This window comes from Alligator sinensis, unplaced genomic scaffold (genome assembly GCF_000455745.1).
Source record: "Alligator sinensis unplaced genomic scaffold, ASM45574v1 scaffold469_1, whole genome shotgun sequence".
Classification (NCBI taxonomy): domain Eukaryota; kingdom Metazoa; phylum Chordata; order Crocodylia; family Alligatoridae; genus Alligator; species Alligator sinensis.
The window spans coordinates 808,353-827,077 of record NW_005841934.1 but is presented as its reverse complement, the minus strand read 5'-3'; the positions used below and the strand labels follow the sequence as shown (position 1 = coordinate 827,077).

The 18,725-nt window shown below is 52.5% G+C and overlaps 1 protein-coding gene across 6 annotated transcripts in view; it reads right to left on the bottom strand.

Moving 5' to 3' along the window:
- PRICKLE2 (prickle planar cell polarity protein 2) overlaps positions 1 to 18,725 on the bottom strand; it is a 155,951-nt gene that overhangs the window by 15,311 nt on the left and 121,915 nt on the right. For all 6 annotated transcript variants that reach the window (XM_025199000.1, XM_025199001.1, XM_025198998.1 and 3 more), the window contains 5 exons: positions 10,745 to 10,858; positions 8,930 to 9,067; positions 7,530 to 7,733; positions 4,715 to 4,901; positions 853 to 1,716 (listed from right to left, as the gene is read on the bottom strand). In XM_025199000.1, the coding sequence (XP_025054785.1) occupies positions 853 to 1,716; positions 4,715 to 4,901; positions 7,530 to 7,733; positions 8,930 to 9,067; positions 10,745 to 10,858 (1,507 nt within the window). The remainder of the gene's footprint in view (positions 1 to 852; positions 1,717 to 4,714; positions 4,902 to 7,529; positions 7,734 to 8,929; positions 9,068 to 10,744; positions 10,859 to 18,725) is intronic.

Here is an 18,725-nt window from a genome sequence, read left to right as displayed (position 1 = left end):
GTCCGACCACGCGCTCTTCTGCCTGCATCTTGATGTATTCGCATTCACACTCCAGGCACCTCTCCCCACCCACGACAGAGCAAGGCAGCTGAGATGTTCATGCTAAAGGCCCCATGGCTTGATTTCACAGACATTAGGGGCAGGAAGGGACCTTGTGAGATTGAGTCCAGCCCCCTCACTATAGGCTTGAAGTGGAAGGGAAAGCTGGCAGGGCATTTCCTACAACCTATTATCCCAGCACCAGAGCACATCGATCTCCAGAGCATGCCACAGAGCTGGCACATTTCAGGCACTAAAGAGCCTAAGTTAAGAAGGGGTTAATTCAGCAGCAGCCGTGATTTGGGCTTGCTGGGTGAATGGGGGAGCAGGAGAATTATCTGCTAAGTGCCTGTGGGGATTGCACACCCAGAGTAATAGGCAGGCAGCCACCTTCACTCCCAAGATTCAAAAGAAAGGGAGAAAACTGAGCAGCATAGGAAGGGGAAAAGCTCATTTCCATTCAGCCTTCATAGAAACCCGGGGCTGGAGCCTCAGCAGACATCCGTCACAGCCACGCTGCCGTGCAGGCGCTCCCCTCACATCACACCCAGGCTGCTCTAACTCTCTGCTTCCTTCCACTTCTGGCTGTTTCCTCCAGCATCGCTGCTGGCGAGCCCTGCCCAGAAGCGTTCACTTCTGCTGCCATGTCCTACTGTAGAGCGGCAGGTCTTAAAGCTACGGGTTTGCTCAGCCATTGAACCCCGACAACCTGAGCCCGCTCTGCTGCCTGCTTCAGGCAGCCCCTTGGGCAAAACACCAGCATCCCTTTGCAGGTTTAACACTGGGACATTGTACTCGGCGGCAACAACTTACCTGTTGCATTGGAAAGGGACAGGGATTCCATGGAGCCCCGCGGCGTTTGCTTGGTGGGCGTGAGGCCCTCCGGGAATTTAAGTGCATTGATGGGGTGCCGGGTGCGGCACTGCTGAGCCGGCATCCCGCCCTCCTCCTCCTCGTCATACTTTGGGACTTTGAGGCTGCCTCTGGTCTCATTAAAGCTCTGGTTGGACATGTCGCTGTAGCTCTCCTGGGATCGCAGCCTTCCTGAGTAGTAATCTTCGCGGCACTCCTGGATGAAGCTCCCACTGTGCCCTTTCATAGCCAGCGACGAATTTCTCTTTGGGTTGCTGAAATGCTTCCCCCACAAATCGGGCTGGCTGCCTGGGACCTGGCCTGGGTTGTAGGAAGTCCTGATATTACACTGGCTGAGAAGCTGCAAGGGGCTCTGGGACTGGCTCTGCTCCATTTTATTCCCATAGTGGTAGAGCTCGTCTCGGCTCCTCCAGATGTGCTCCCGGTTGAGGCTGGGCGTCTGGCTCGACAGGCTCAGCAGATCCATCTGCAGCGAGAGGGGGTCCACGTCGGCGGAGAGCCGGTTGGAGGTCACCTGCAGCTGGCCGCACTGGGTCAGCACGTTCTCCTCCGCCTTCCCTTTGTTCTTGCCGATCTTGGCGCTACGCCGGGACTCCTTGGCTCGGGCATTTTGGAAGGCCGAGTCGGACGAATCCGAGCCGTTGGGATCCTCGCCCACGCTGCATGCCCTTGAGCAAAATATCTGCCCCTGCTTTGGGAGGAACGGCCGGCCCAGCAGGGATTTTTTGCACTGAGCGCAGCAGAAGCAGGTCTCCGTTGCGTGCCAGTGTTGGCCGTCGTAAGTCATCTGCCCCTGGTCGATGCCTTTGTGGGGGAAGGAAACAGGGACAGCGTCAGCATTTTGTCAAGGAGAGAACGCCCCCAGCCCTCCCAATGCAAGCAGTCTCACTGACAGCTAAGGCTTGCAGAAAACACCCCACAGGCCCTGGTGCTGGTGCCCTCAGGGAAGCTCAGAAGCAGTCCTAGAAGACCAAAGTCTACCTGGCCCCGATCCTGCCCCAGCTGGGGCTACTGAGGCCTGTGAATTGATGCGTACATATATCCCTTTGCAGGCTCCGGATGAGACAAAGTGCAGGCTCAAGCCCTATGTGACCGCAGTTGCAAACAGTTCATTTTGCATTTAAAAAGGTAGGAGCACAGGGTACTGCTAACCAGCAACTAGAAAGAGGCATTTGTTCTGCTTTCTCCATTATGGGGCAGAACATGGCCACGTCCCTGCTCTTGGCAGCTTTAATCCTTGCAGAGTTTAAGACCAGACCTTTGTTTTAAGGGCTGCAGCCTCTCCAAGAAGGAGGATGCCCCAGGTATTGCTGCATCCTCCTGAGTACCATCAGGAGCATCAGGAGGGAGGCTGAGCTTCGCCTCCCCTCACCCTGTCCCTGGCTAGATTAAGGAATCAGTCATGGTGGGGTAGCAATGGGAGTCTGCTCAGAGCAGCAGATGTGAGACTTGGCAGGTCCGGTCTAGAGCAGCTGTATGTGAAATAATATTAGTAATCACTGTGCATACCCAGGCATTATCCCTCACAGGTTACTACTTCATTGCACTGGAAACGGGGAACTCTAAGTCATCAGCCTTCCCTGAAATCCTCCCAATTAACTAGGGCTCCAAAACCGCAGATGATAGCACCGTGCCTCCCCAAACGAGTGTAAGGAAACCCACAGAGGCCCAAAGGAGGGCATCCGTTTGGAAAGTGGCACGGGGGCAGTCTCCAATGCTACCTGCTAGCCATGAAACCACAAAAATGAAACACAAATTGCTGCCATTGCTAGTCGAGCTTTTGGGGAGTTATCCAGGGAAGACTCAGAAGGGACTTTTTTTTTTAAACCTGTCCTTTCTCTCCTCCATAATAAGCAATGGGAGGTCACCTCTGCTTTCTGAGCCACAGGATGGAGCGATGCCCAAAGAATTACCGCAACGCCACGTCGCAGGAAGGCCGAAGAAGACAGCGTGGGTTAGCTCCTTTCTGTGCAAGCTAGAAGAATTTTCCAGTGGGCGAATGCCGGTGCCGAAGCCTCCTTTCTAACGCGTTTATTTGTCTGTTTACTCGGCAGTTCTCAGCAAAAGGCACAGTTACCTTAGTAACTGCGGCAGGACGCGCGGCACACTCCGGGTGCGAGAACAAGCGCACACGTGTGCGCAACACGTTCGTCCATACTCGCGGGGCATCTTAGCAGAACCAATTAACGTGGCTATAAATACACGTAACAAAGCTGCGAGCAACCCGTCCGATTCCCAGCTCAAACTGGTTTACGCGCAACCTTTTTTGCATTGCAACAAGCAAACGGTTTTTACACAAAGAGAGCCAAGTGCGGCATTTGAAGACCAAAGGAGGCGGTGGGTGGAACGAACATCTGGAATGCACCGACTAGCTCTCGATCCAGCCGCCTAGCACTCGCTTCTGAAGTTACGTCTGGGACGGGCAGGTAACTCTTCTTTTCCAGGGGTCCCATTATGAGACCAACTCTGCCAAAGTCTTAAGCACATGCCTCACCTTAGCTTCCACACCTCGCCTCGCTTCTATGATGATTGCTGTTTTGTGGCAGTGCCCGCAAGCCTCAGCGCTACTCTGACAGGTATCATGCAAACGCTCAGTATTATGGTTTCTAAGTCATAAAGGGATGACAAGAGGGAAGATCACGAGACAACACTGAGTTCTGACTGCAGTGGCAAGTGCAAGACTGCTTTCACCCCTGTGGAGGGGGCATCAATGCAAAGATAAGTGGTAAAGAGGGATGGATGGAGGACAGAGTTAAACTCAGCCCCGAGTGCTTCGCTGAAACATCAATTCCTCCCTGCTGACTGTTTGGAAATTGCATAGGAGCCAAAGGGTTTTCTTTTCTTGTCCTTCCTAGGGGCAGTGTGTGTTATTGGAGAGCGGCACAAATGCGCACTCCCTTATCTGGACAGATAAAAAGCTGCTTGTCCATCCACCCACGTAAACAGATTTCTTTTAAATGCACAACAAAGCAGCCAGAGAGATTGCAGAATACAGCAACCCTGCATCTAAGCTCATTTTACCACTGGGAGAGGTGCCAGCTTATGTTAAGAAGGTAATACAGCAAGGTTTGGGAAGGGAATTAGCCAGTCCCTCATGTAAAACAGTAACATTCTCCATGTCAGAAAGGTGGATTAAGCCCGCAGCTTCTTTTTTGGTTGTTGCTTTTTTCCCCTGTGCTTGAGACTATCACGTCTATTTGTGGATTAAAAAGAATGAAACTGAAACAATAATGACTTCTAACGATCAGCCATCTTCCCTGGCAGCGGCTCCTTAACTCCTGCAACCCCTGAGAAAGTCCCAATGGTAAGAATCAGATGCCAAGAGTGCAAGACTCTCTGCAAGACAGCAGTGACATGCACAGAGAAAGCCCTTGCTCTGGCAAGCTTTAATAGCTCCTGAGCTGGCTTTCCACTATTCTTCCCTCCTTCAAAAGGGGATTAAAAAAATCCTCCCTGGAAAAGGCAGCCATTTCAACAGCTAACCTCCCTTTCTGCCTTCTCGAGGAACGGGAAGGTTTTGCAAGCCTGGTGCCTGCAGTTACTCCCTTTCTACACTGGATCTAGGGGTGGGTACGTGGCTGGGAGCAGCTCTCTGGTGCGGTCTTGTCTGAAGTCTCATAAAGACGCCCGCGCTGCCAAGCTGTTGTCAGAGGTGTAACTGAGGCAGCTTGCACTGCCAAGAAGCCAGTGTCAAGCGAAGTCCTTTCGAGCGGTAGCCTCAAGAAAGCTTCACTTAAACCACTATGAAAAGGCAGCACGCTCATCCCTCTCCCTCGTAGCTTGGCAGCCCCTTGGCTCTTACCTATGTGCTGGGCACAGGTGTCGCAGTACTCGGCGTACAAGGACTCGAAGCAGTTGCAGCAGTACGGGCGGCCTTCCTTCATGATGTACCTCTGGCCTCCCAGCACGGTTTCACATTCAAAACAGCAAAAGTGCTTCATGTGCCAATGTCTGCCCTCCGCCTCGGTGCACTCGTCTGCAAAGATGATCTGGGAAGAACCAGAAGAAGGAAAATGAGCCACCCAAAAACGGCAGGCAGAAACACGAAGCCATTTGTCCCCCATCCCCAATGCATTGGTTTTGACCACGTAGGATGTGCCTTCCAGCACCTGGGACCACAAGCATCATCTTTCTATAGAGCCATGCCCAGGAGCCCTGAGCTTTGATGAGCATCCTCAGGTGCAGCTAGAACAGATAACAAAGGTGATGATAGCAGAGACCCTCGCTACAAGGACATGCGATGCGGGGAGGAAGGCAATCCAAGCTCTAGACCCGCACAGTGCAATACAACACGCGTGCCTGGCACTTCCCAGGGTCTGCTTTCTACTGAGGTGCAGTAAATACACTGCAGGAACGGAGTGCTATCCGCTGTAGATGGTTATAAACACAAGCAGAAAGGGTTATGGATGCTTTCAGGCCCCAGTTATAAACAGGCTATTGATCTGTTGGACTCTACAGCAACGTGGCATTTATTAAGGCATCTATCAATCATGTATGAACTGCTTCAGAAGGGAGCCTTAATATAAAAGATGCGACTGAAAGCAAGACCAAGGACAGTCCCTCAGAGCGGCTGACATAAAGCAATCCTGGGCGTTCAGATAGCACTTGCATCCACAAATGCCTCCAGGCCAAATCCCATTGCAATCACTAAGCATCTAAGCGGGATCCTAGTCCACCCTACTCGAAGCCCTGAAAACCCATGAGTGCAGAAGGCTGTGCGAGTTCTCCTCCTCCTCCTCCTCCTCGCTGCTTTGTGTGACTCTGTGCGAGCACTAAAGACTTGATGACGTTTGAGAAGCTCATGGTTTTTCAAAGATGCATATGGCAGAACACCCATTTGACTGGTGGAGAAACTGAGGCACGGACCGGTTTGAGGAGTCACTAAAAAATGAGCCAGCTGAGATGGGTGGCACTTGCAGGCATCTTGATCCCCAGTGACTGTCCCTCTCCCTGGGGCTTCGTGCCCCCACATCAGAGGGCAAGGGGTGGCTCAGTGCCTTCTGCAGGGCAGATTGGCCAGGAAGTCTTGCCCTGTAGTTCTGCATTACAGTTTTGGTGAGCACTTTTGGTCACTTTGGAGGCAGAAGTCAGCTTTCAGGAAGGATCTGAGTATGGTGCTTGTACTCAGACCTGTAGCAGGGCTTTGTAAGCCTAAAAGCCCATGAAAAAAATGAGCTAGTTTAAATCACTGGGCAAGAAGGCCATTTTAATAGTTAAGCATTTGTTTTTTGCTGGTAACATTACAAATCTAATTGGATACATACATCCACATCCTTTATATTCCATGCGCATAGATAGAGAGATATTTTCTGTACATCTGCCTAGAAAGGACTTAGCATTTTACAGTACATATGGTTTTCCACACGATGCTTTTCATAACTTTAAAAGGCAGAACAATTTCCTTCACCAGCCTTTTAAACTGAGATTGACACTCGAGAAACAGCGTCGTAGGTTTTTTGGATTAGATTACATTTGTTCAGCTTCCCATATCCCTTTAATCTCCTTTATTAAAGCCGATTTCAATCCGCGGCATGGTCAAGCATTACATGGGAGTAAGAAGTCGAACGCGCGGCTGCTTCTGGTTCGTCTGTGCAAAGCGAAAACACCGATCTGCCCAGCTGGACCGAAGGGACACGGTTTATTGTGCCCTTCCAGGAGCTGTTATCAAAAAGGAAACCTGGACCTCACTCACAATGATTCTGGGCTGATTTGAATTTTGCAAGCCCAGCGTGAATCTCCCTGGGGACAAACTGGAAATAAAGGGAAAGTTTTATACGGGCCAGAAGAAACCACAACCATCCAGCATCCGATGGCTTTGAGTACTCGGCATGTTGCTTAGAGCCATTCAGCTCTACCAGCCACACACATGTGAAAACACAGACATGTGCAAGCCAGGCTGCGCGATGGCACGGCACTTGCACTGGATTGGGACCTGCAGAGAGTTTGCACACCGGTGGCAGCGGAGGTCCTGCCTATTGCCTTCCTTCGTCCACATATGGTGCCAAAGCAGTGCTCACAAGCTCAACATCTCACAGGACACGTGTGCTTTTCATATTAATTGCACCAGCCCAAGCCGAATATCCCAAACGGACAACCTCCCAATGAGCCATCTCCTTCACGAGGGATTTAATTTCAGATTTACTTTTCCCCATAACCCACGTGCTTTGCAAATGCCGGGCCACTTCCCAGTTTGCATTCAAGCTCCTGGGTGCAGCAGCATAAAAGAAACCCTCAACGCTTTAACGTCTCTCCCAGTATCATGGCACGTGGGCTGGGGGCAGTCTCTGCTCAGACCCCCTGAGGGGGGCTTAGCTTGGATGGCCACAAAACGCTCCTGGTGCAGCTTGTACATCCACTGGGGAGTATCCCACACCAAAATGGACAGGTTGGGGTGTGATGTCCCATGCCATGTCAGGGCTGACTTTGGCTAATAGATTAGACCATGGATTTGTGTGGGGAGGTTTGGATAGGGATGATCCTGCCTCAGGCAGGGGGCTGGACTCAATGACCCACAGAGGTCCCTTCCAGCCCTGCTTTTTTGCAACTCTATACCATGCTCCCCCCATACCTCAAGCAGCACGGTGCAAGCCCAAGCGCCCACTCCTCTTTGCCCTTACCTCGTCGCAGGCCGCACACCGCGGCTTCAGGCACTCAGCGTGGTGCCGGCCGCAGTAGATCTTCCCGTCCTGGTAGAAGTAGATCAGGTCAACCAGCAACTCGTTGCAAACGCTGCAGATGAAGCAAGGAGGGTGCCAGCACACGCCGTGCCCTGCTCGAGATGCAAACACCGCGATGTCTCCGCCGTTGATCTGGCCGCCGCACTGTTAAAACGAGAAGGGGGTTTAGCTGCAGGGCAGGGAGGCAGCTTTCAGGGTGAGAAAGAAGGTGCTTGCTTGTTCTCGCTCAGCTGCAGCCAGCTCTGTCGTGGAAAACCTCAATTTGGGGTCACCCAAGTCTCCCCGGCCCTGGGTCATGCTTTGTGTTGCAGGCAGCATGAAGATGCCATATCTACTTGTGCTGTCTTCGCTACTGGCTGTGCTGAAAGGCTGAAACAGCTAGGGTTATTTAGTCTGAACACGGGAAGACTGCGGGGGGATTTGATAACAGTCTTCAAATCCTGCAGGGTGATTAAGGAGCTGGACTTGTCTCCGTGGCCCTAAGGGACAGGACTAGGAGTAATGACCTCAAGCTGCAGCAGGGGAGATTTAGGTTGGAGGCGAGGAGGGACTTCCTAGCTCCGAGGGTGGTCAAGCACTGGAACAAGCTGCCTCGGGTAGTTGTGGCACCTCCATCCTTGGAAGCGTTTAAGAGCAGGTTAGATGCTCAGCTGGGATGGTTTAGCCTGTGCAAACAGGGGGATGGAGCAGACGACCTTGCGAGCATCCTTCCAGCCCTACTTTCCGATGATCCTGTGACCATTGGACTGCAGGCGAGCAGGGTGACCTGAGGATGTGCTTCTTCCCTAGGCCTGTTATGGGTGGAAATAGCTATTTCTGAAGGGCTTTTAGCTGCCTGAAGGACTCTGTGGGGGAAATGAATGCAGCAGCAGTAGGCTTGGCTGGCCTGTCACTAATCCCCGACCGACGAGTGCTTTCAAGTATCTTAAAGCAAAATGACTGCTTTTTTCTCGGCTTCGAAGACTGAAGCTTGTCAGGCCTCAGTGTCCATCCATCCTCCTTCTCTCCAACTCGTCCCTCCTGCCTGCTGATGCACTGGACGTGGGCTCCTTACCCAAGCACCGTGCCTCGTGTCTGGATCAGGGACCGGCGGCTGGGAGCACAGGCTGGAGATTCACGGGGATTCAATCCAGCTGCGGGAGAGGCAGGCGGGGTTGGGATTCGTGCCTGTACCGCCTAAACCAGGGTATAATAGCCCAGCCTGTAGCCATCTGGGATGCACCGTATATTCAGCCTTCTGGAAGGTGACCCCCAATGTGATATGACAATGCACTTACCTATCTCTACACCCCTGACCACGGGGTGCCGTCCCCAACAACACGCCCCGAGCGACCGCTTACCTGCTCGCAAATGGCTCCCGTCATGGTGACGGGGAAGGGCCGAACGTTGCCTCTGCCTAAATTTTCCCTCTTCCGCTGATTGCTGAAGAGCTTGAGCTCCCTCTTCTCCTCCTCATCCAGCGAGTTGCAATATCGGACCTACAAGACAAGCGGTGATAGGTGGCACCATCTGGCAGCAAGCCCGCTCCCCTGCACTCGTGCCGATGATTGCTGCTGTTATTTAAAAGGGTAGGTCGGCTTGTGGCAAGGCGGGTATTCGAGGCTTGGCCAGGGGCTGGCTCATTGCTTCTGCAAACCTTGCCATTGCTCCCTGCTATCTTTTTTCTGCTGCCGCTAGAACAGCAGCTCCGAAACCAACTGCAAACCTCGTTTTCCTTAGCTTTACCCCAGGGCTGCGGTGACTCGCTATGGGACCGCACACCCAGTGTCAGCCCAGGGTTCATCAGAAATTGCAAAATAAAGGAAGGAAAGGATGTAAACAGCCTAAGTGAGAATTTCCCCACAGTTTACAGAACTGGGGGTTTCCAGGGCTCAGCTGTTTCTTGTCCCTGATGATTACAGATGTGAGCTGAAGCCAATTCAGCCCTAATGGAACCATGTTAGTAAGACAGTGCGGGGGGAAAACACTAAATGGCCATGCTGCGGGGTAGGCAGAGACCGCGTCCAACTCCACATCCCTGACTTAGGAGAACAGAGTCCTTGAATGCAACAGAAAACCGCGTGAGATATCCTCACAGCTGGACTTTTGCAAAGGGGCGAGCTGAGCGTCCGCGGGAGTTGGATGCCTCCCTCCCAGCTCGTGGGCAAGGAAACGTGCCCCTCAGCTGTCCGGTGCTGGAGGTTCATGCTGGCTTCACACATCAAGCCTACAGGATCGGGCCCTACGGGTATGGACACTCTCCTCGCAGGTGTTCGCAGCTCCCCTGGCTACTGACAATGCCTCACTGTATTTCTATGGCAGCCAGCCATATGCAGGCAAGCACATTAAAATATGACCTAGATAAAAACAAGTTACCTGCATGTATAAAATGGATTCCTGAAGGAGCAACGTGAAATTCTTTGTTTAGGCAATGAAACTTTCTGGGAGACGGGAACTCAATGATCCCACAAGAGAGTAAGTGTCCGAATGGGCCACGGCTGCAAGCGCGGGGTCAAGGCTCAGCATCGGGCCGGATCAGAGATCTGGACTCCGCTCCACCAAGGTCCTCAGCCCCCACGTAAATCTGCTCCCCCTTGAAAAACGTGGGTGACCCCAGAGGGGCAGGGACAGCCTCGTGGGGTCCATTTAAAACTCATCTTGAGTTGATTGAACCAGGACCTCCGGCCAGTTTTAACACAGGTTTTGCTCTCGAGTGCTGGGAGTCTGCTTTGTTTCCCACAGAGCTGATCGGAGGGTAAATTTAACACGTAAATAAATACAGCCAAAACTTCACTTTAAAAGCAAATGAATCCATAGATGCCAAGCAAACAGCATCAGTGGTTGGCCAAAATGTCTCTGAAAAGCTGCCAAGAAGGGAACTCTCTTTCTGCAGGAGGCTGAAACCCTGGCAAACGGAGCAGGGCAAAGGACTGCTCTCTTCAGTTCTCCAGGAGTTTTGCAAACTGGAGTTCACGGCAGGAGGCTAGCGGGAAAGACACAGGACCACTCACTGCCTTCGCATAGCACAGGGCTCCAGTGCGGTGATGGGGGCAACCCGAGGCAGGTGGCTCTTTTTAAGGGAGGTGACTACTAGGGGCAGCGAAGTGCCCGGCAGCAGTCAGTGGCACGGCCACTGTGACGCCAACGTGCGGCAGGGCGACCCTTCAGCCACTCACCTCATTGTCATGCGGCGGCAGCTGGTGCAAGAGCTGCTTGATGCGCAGCTTCTCTCCGGGACTGTTCACGTAGGGCACCTTGTCTTCGGGAAGGCAGCTGTAGTACTGGTGAACCTAGGTGGCAAAAGAGGGCACTCCTTGGGTGACTGGCATGCTCACGGCTCCCGACTGCCCCGAGGGCCGGCGAGCGAGACAGCGAGCAGAAGTCAGGGTGCAAACACAAAAACCAAACAAGCCTGTCCAGTCAAACCAGCCGACGAGGTTTCAACGTGGAAGCAAAGCGACTCCCATCAGAGACAGCATGGTGGGTTGGAGAAAGCAGGACGTCCCGAGGTGGCTTCTTACCATTTTCTCTGTCAGTCTCCATAGTGTTAGCATGTTCCCCTTGGCCTGCAGTGAGCACGGCCGCTCCCCGGCTCCCCGTAGTTTCCCGGGCACCTCTATACCTCCACCCTGCACTCCCGCCCTGCGGGCCTTGCTGCAACAATTGCGAGAGCAACCTCTGTCGGGAGGCTGGGCTCGCCTCCCCGGCTCGGAGCGTGTAATTAAAAACAATTACCAAGAGCGCAGCAACGTGCCCTTGTGCGGGGAGATGCCCTCCCACCACTCACCCTGAGACTCGGGCTCTGCCGCAGGCGTCCGAGGCTCGGGGAGAAGGGTCTCTGTCGGGTCAAGGGGGGCTGCGTAAGAACTGCCATCGACTGGGGATGGGGAATAGGGCCGTTTTGCCCGGACTCACGCCGCGGCAGAGAGCGGAGGCTGAAACGGGGAGTGAACTGGCTCTTTTCCCCTATTCCTTTCTCACTTGCAGCCTCTCGCATTTAAGGTCCAGGCGGTTCTGATTCAGAGCCTGCACCCCTCACTCCTGTGCTCAATAGCGACTGATGCCCTTTTCCTCCAGGAACGGAGCATTTCCACCTTTCTGCAGATTGCAAAACACCCAGTGGGCTCTGCTGCACGCTGGGAGGGGAGCAGCAGGGTTGGAGCAGGGGCTTTTCTTTGAGATACCCCCCGTGAGACTTTCCTGTGCCTTCGCTGCCTTGGGATCCCCCTGCCACCGTGCACCCTGTGCCTCACAAGCCGCCAGAGCCTGCTGATGCAGCAGGGCTTCGCTCAGGTAGGAAACACGCCGCCAGTCAGCTTTGCCTGGGATTTAAATGTTTGGCTTTGGGCTACAAAGCACCAAGTGGCCTGACCAGTCCCAGAGGTCCTGTCACCTCCAGAGTGCCCCTGGAGCCTGAGCTCATGGGGCCTGTTGCAAAAGACCTGCCTCTCTATCCCACCCAACCCCTCAGGGCTTGCACCTGGGCTGATCTCTCTCCCCCTGGGGCCTCTTCTCCAAGGGAGGAGAGAGGCACTCACGGTGTTGAGCCTACATTGAATTCAAAGCCACATGCCAAGGCAGAGGATCCCTAACAAAATCACCGGGCTGCTTCTGAACTCCCCCCCTGTGCAGCTCTTCTCCGAACCAGATCTGATCTTCATCCGTCCTCCACAGCAAAACTTTGCACACTTGCATGTGTGTCGTTGCTGACAAAGGGACTGGCTTGCTGCACGGATGGCTGGATCAGACCCCCTGAGCCCAGGAGAGCTCATCGGGGTTTAGGCCGTGGTCTAAACATCTGGCTCTGAATGAGTTTGCTAATGCCAAGCCCAGACACCAGACCCTTCAGCTACAGAGGCTGGGGAAGAAGCAGAAAGCTCCAAATACTCCCTCGCCTAAAAGTCACAAGGCAAACATTGAACAAAGGTACAGGACTTACTGTGCACTTATCCAGCATCCTTCAGCCAGCGCCATCAAAGCACTCGCACAACTCATTAAGCCTCACGAGCCTCTCTGGGCGGCGGCAAATAGTCCCAGAGCAAGAAGCCGCAAGGGACGTGCAGAGATGTTAAGTGACATGTCCGCGGTCATGCGGCTGCTCAGTAGCGGAGCCAGGCACAGTTTCCAGGTTTCCATCTGGCTGCAAGGCTACTCCATCCCCAGGCTGCATACTACAAGCATCGGCCGACATCTCTCTGCTAATCTTCCCAAACACCGCCTGCCCCGAGCGCTTAGCAGCTCGGCAAATGAAATCCCTTTCCCCATAGTGTCCTGGGACCTGGAGGAGCCCAGAAATAATTCCTCCTTGAACAGCTGCCAAATGACATCACGTCACCTGGGGCCCTGTAGTCACGAGCTGCAAGAGGTGTAGAGGGAGGCGTGTGCTGTGGCCCACCGCCAGCACATGCTCCTAGGTGCCGGGCTGAGCTCTGTGCCAGTGGCCCCGACTGCTTCCTCTGCAAGCTTTTCAACCCCTCTGCGGGGCCCAAGAGTGCAAAATATTTCTGCAGGGATGGGCACGTTCATTCGGGAAAACAACGCAGCCAGACCCAAGCCCCGTCGCCTCGCGTGAACCCAAAAGCAACTACACTAATACGAGGACTTTGGCACGGAGCTGAAATGCTCTCCCAAGGATTGGAACAACCTTGAATATTAAATACCGGCCATCATGAGTTCCCAGCTGTGCGAGCGACCCTGCATTCACGTGTTGTGCGGAGGATTTTGCTGATCGCCCGTAGGCGCAGGTTTAAGTCGCGCCGTTTGAGGGGTTGCTGAGCTCTCCCGGCCTGGACAGGTCCTGGCAGAGCGCACGGAGATTCAGCCAGAGCGCAGACAAATAAATAAAAAGGGGGGTTGTTTTGCCTCCCTTGAAACCAATGCAAGTTGTGAGAAGAGAATCTAGCATTTGAGAACAGACGGTTCCCAGGGAGGTTGGGAAGAAAAGCTGGACACTAAATGGGTTCTCGGCTTGCAGAAAATGTGCCGTGCCACAAACTGTGGATACCAAGGAGTGTGACAAGCCCTTGGTGTTAACCTGCTGCAGAAGTTTGCATTGCTGTCCTGGCAGGCTCCCGCCTGGCTAGTCGCTCTTCCTCCGCAGGCTTCCCCGCATAGTGGTGAGTGGCTACCAAGGGAGGGATCATTTTGTGGATAGAGGAAGGCTTCAAAGACAGCAGTCATGAATTCTGCCCTTGCTCTATAGCTGTTCCTGGGTGAACTGCTAGAGAGGCCAGAAAAGTTGAGAGCTGGGACAAGGTCCAGGCTTTTGGGGCCCTTGATTGAAGCCAGGACTGCAGGGTGTACAGGCAGTGCTCCCAGCGGGTTCGTTAACCTCTCCGTGTGACGGCGCCTGTGGGACCACGCGGACAGGGCTGCACTGCTTCCAGCCTGGGAGCCAGGGCTCAATGAGTCACGAAGCCTGTTTGAGGGCATTGCTACCAGATGTGGCAGCACCTCTGGGAGGGTCCCGAGAGCTGGAGGGAGGAGGGGGAACGAGCCTTCAAAAAAACCAGGAGCTAAGACCCAGGTCCCCCAAAGTACTTAGCCAACTCCTACTGGAGGGTACCTTTGAGATACTGGAGGGTAAATGGGTGCAAATGTATCTGCCTGCCTACCGAGGCACTATAAGATTGAATCATTATTTGCAAAACAGAGATGGAAGATGCTATGTAAGGACCTCAACCAAAGCCCACTGAAAATCAATCAGACTCCCTCCATCGGCCTCGAAGGGCTGCGGATCAGGACATGAACACATCGTGCAAGATCTGATGGCACCGCAGCATTGGGTTTTAGCATCCTTTTAACAAGGACACTGCGTTATTTCTTAGGGTAAATCAGTCTTCGTCACCCCATTATTAAATGTTTGCCACGTACAAGACTACCGTTCTGACTCCTGCTCTCTCTCCTCATCGGCCTCTCCTTTCCCATCCTACCAGACCTTGTTAACATTCACAAGCACTTGAGGTGTTAGGCGAGACGTCACTCTGGATTAATGTATTTCCCCTTCTCCTCTCTGACCTGTGTTCGCATTTGAATTTGGATCAGCTCCAAAGCAATTTCAGAGATCTCAGGCCAAGTCCTAATGAAATGTAACCTATGCTGCAAACCCCTGGACACCCCAAGCTGCAGTTTAAGAGGGGCCAGACACAGAATAGATGGGTGTGGAAGCCTAAAGAAGCATTGGCAGAGCAAGTGCAATAATAGTGCGGTCTTGCTTCTAAGGAGTGCATGTGCATTCTCTCTTGCACACATGCACACGCACGCACATGCACACACAAACAAACCAAGGCAAAAGAGATATTGATCCCTACACTGATCTTTCTTTTCCCAAGGTATTTGATTCCCATCTTTAAACAGGCAAGCAGTTCAAACCATGTGCCCTTTAAAGTCATTACAAGCAAAACATTAAGAAAATAGCTAATAAGTGTTTTGGAAATAAGCAGCTCCTTCAAGGAAGGAAGAGGGAAAGGGGGGAAAAAAACCCTTATAAAATGAAACTAGGAAAATATTCTTTCAAGTCGAGCCAATTCTGTTGCAAGTAATGCAGGAAAATAATTACATTAATTCATCAGCACTTGTCTGTTTTTCAGCCTTATTAGTTCTGGGGCGGGGGGGTGATCTGTTTCGTGCCTCCATTTGAAGGTTAGTCTTCCACCTCTGAAGAAGCCGTGGCTTTGGGCTCTGTCGGTGAATCTCTGCATGCCTAGTGACTCAGTTTCCAGAACCTCTTCCGAAAGGAAAACCTGACAGTCCCCATGAACGCTCAAGGCTTTGGTTTGGCAAAGAGGCTTCACATCCAAGGAATGGGGGGGAACATAAGCAGATTCTTTAGCCTTGAGTTGCACCAAAGTGGTGCCTGGCAACTCTCCCCCATCCTGACACATGCTAGATGGCATCTGGGTTGTTGGTTGTAGCCGTGTTGGTCTACACAGGCAGGCAAGGCTCTTTGGGTAGATGGGGTATCTTTGATTAGACCAACTGAGAAGTTGGAAAAAAGTTCTTTGCAAGCTTTTGGGTGCACTCACCCTTCTTCACCCACAGGTAGTCTCTGCTATTCTGGACATTCATAAGCCATTATGCAGAAGAGAAAGTATAAACTGTGTTAGCTGTTCAAAAAACAAGCAATTGCTCCCATTTCTACATCGAGCCAGCCGGGAGATGCTCTTATTCATTTATTTAGCATTCAAGCATTCCTCGGCCTGATTTTTCAAACGGTAAAACTCCAGTCCCTTTCACGATTCAGACTCTGGCTCTTCAGGTTTCGTTAGGGTCATTAAAGACAGCTTAGCAATGTCCATAACGTTTTCATATTTAAAAGCTTTGCTGCATTCATGCTAAAACATAATGCGACAATGCTGACCTCTTTTGTATTGCACCCCAGGGCCTTCCTCACTGTCGTGCTTGTTAACAAAGCCAGAGCTCCCTAGTTAAAGAAGTGCTCTTTCAGCTAGGAGAAAGTAATGGGATATTTTGGTTGCCGGGAGAGGACCGCAGAGGAAGACTTGATCACATACATGTGGCCACCATCTCACCTTCAACCTCTGCTGACATCCCCAACTTAGAGGCTGCCAAAGCTCCAAGCATATTAACCAAGGAAAATGAAGTGTTTGGGTTTGATTCATATCTCAATATACCCATGGATGCATGTTCAAAGCAAATCCAAGGGCACCTAGAAGAACCTCTTGGCCCTCACTTTGATGCAGATCATGAGCCCTTGCACTCTGCTCCACGACAGAAGGAACGGAGCCTGGACCTGCATTTTCTAAAGCTCTGGCCCACGCTCCCTGAAGTGAAGGAGATACTCCACCATCCACCGGTGACAGACACAGGATGGAGCTGCTCTGCCAGAGCACCATGGTAACCAGCTGGGTAGCACGTCTTCGTACAACCTACAATTCAGCTGCTGCTAATGATGTACAACAACGCAGTCCGTTTTATCCTGCAAAGTTTGCAACCAGCTGATGCCGGGAGTCAAGAGTCCCTGACTTTTGGCAGTGTTTGCTGTGTCATTTGTGCTCCCGAGAGCCTGCGTCCACTTTGAGAGGAAGGGGGTTCAAGAATCATAGCGTCGAAGGACTGGAAGGGACCTGCAAGATCATCAAGTCCAGTCCCCTGCTGCGGGCAGGAAGTTATTGGGCTCCAATGAGCTCAACAAGGAGCTTAGCCAAAGCGTTAAAGAAACTCTTGGAGCTGGCGAATGGTCTGCTAGAAGCTGAGTCAAAATTATAGAAAAAATATCAAAGAAAGTGAGGGTGGAAGGGACCTCAGGGGGTCATAGTTTCATAGTAGCTAGGGCCAGGAGGGACCTGAACAGATCATCTCGCCTGACCCCCTGCCACAGGCAGGAATGAACGCTGGGTTCACAAGACCCCAGACAGGTGATCGTCCAACCTCCTCTTGAATTTGCCCAAGGTAGGGGCGAGGACCACTTCCCTGGGTCACATCTAGTCCTGCTCAAAGCAGGACCAGCCCCAACTACATCACCCCAGTCAAGGCTTTCTCTACCCGAGTCTTAACAACCTCTGAGGATGGAAGGTCCACCACCTCTCTGGGTAACCTGCTCCAGTATTTTACTACCCTCCTCATGAGAAAGTTCCTCCTAATATCTAACTTAAACGTCCCTTGCTGCAACTTGAGCCCATTGCTCCTTGATGTCACCTGCCCCCACTGAGACCAGCCCAGCTCCATCCTCTTTGCAGCCCCCCAGCAGGGAGGTGAACGCTGCTATTTAATCCCCCTCGGTCTTCTCTTCTGCACACTAAATCAACCCATTTCTCTCAATCTCTCCTCACAAGTCATGTGCCCCAGTCCCCGAAACATTTTCATGACTGTCCCCCAGTCTGTCCACATCCTTTCTGTAGTGGAGGGCCCAGTCTTCCAAGGTGCTGAGTATACTGGCCCTGAAACAACGAAGCAGTTGAGCACATGTTAATTTTAGAGGCTCGGGCACCAGGGGCAATGCTTTCCCGGTCACTAATCAGAGACCAGGATGCAGACCCAAGAGCTGCCCCTCCGTCCCCTTCTGCACATACCTGCTGGGGATGCTGGTGTTCTTATCCCTGCAAACGAACCGATGGTGTCGGCACACGGGGCTGGTACTGACTGAGGGGCTTGTGCGTGCAATTCCCTTGGGGGCCCATCTCCTGACCTGCTCCGCGAGAGCTTGAAAACCAGCTCTGCCTTCGGTGGGAGGTATGGGGCAGCGTTTAAACAAGCCAGCGCCAGCTGGGGCTGGCAAAACAGCTTCTGGCACAACGCGGAGAGCCCAAAGATCCAGGTTCTAGTCCCACCTCTGCCTTCTCCCAGAAGATTAGCGTCTTAAATGACATTTTTACGAGCTACTTAATACCCCTTAACAGTGCATGGTTAAAACTGATGTGTCCCTAAAGAAACAAATGCGTTTTTTTTCCTTGCCTTAATTGGTGTTATTTCTATGAGTCACCAGCCTGAATTTTTTTTAAATTGCCTTTCGAACAGCCTGTGGAGCTGTGCGCGTGTCCTTATTGACTCGCCGGCGGCGCAGAGCCCTTCAGATCCCGGCAGAGGGTGAGAATGACGAGACGGGAGCACAGTGGCCCGCTGTTTCCCCATTAGTGCTGTGGTCCAAGGTATTTTTTGGAGCAAAGCAGCTTTTGTACCGAGGCCACGCACTGCGTAATTGAGAAGGGGAAAGGCGCGAATGGTAGTTTTGCTGAAGCAAGGATAGGCAGGGAGGCAGGTACAACAGAAAACCAGCTGGTAAAACAATGCCTGGGGGGTCTGAACAGAGTTTGGGCTTCGTTTCTTCAGTCCTGTTGCCGCTCGCGGCAGGCGATGGTCCCTCCCCTGCAAGGCTTTGAAGCTAAAGAGACCAGAGAAAGCAGAGAGGACTATTTCCCCAGGAGAAGGGCCAGCTAAGGAAGAGAAATACCAAGTAACTTGCCCAGGACCCAGAGTGAACCTAGTGCTAGGGACCTACCTAACCTGCAGTGAGAAAAACCCATTTTTGTGGCTTGGTCATGGCCAGAAGATCCAATTTTGCAGTCATTTAATGGTGACCCCGCCCCTCAGCACTGATTGGTGGAGAGACCCCAGGGGGAGGAGGGACAACAGAGTGGCTGCCATCTTCACTGCTGGCTGCCCTTCATACAGCCCCGCCCCTTGGTGCTGATTGGTGGA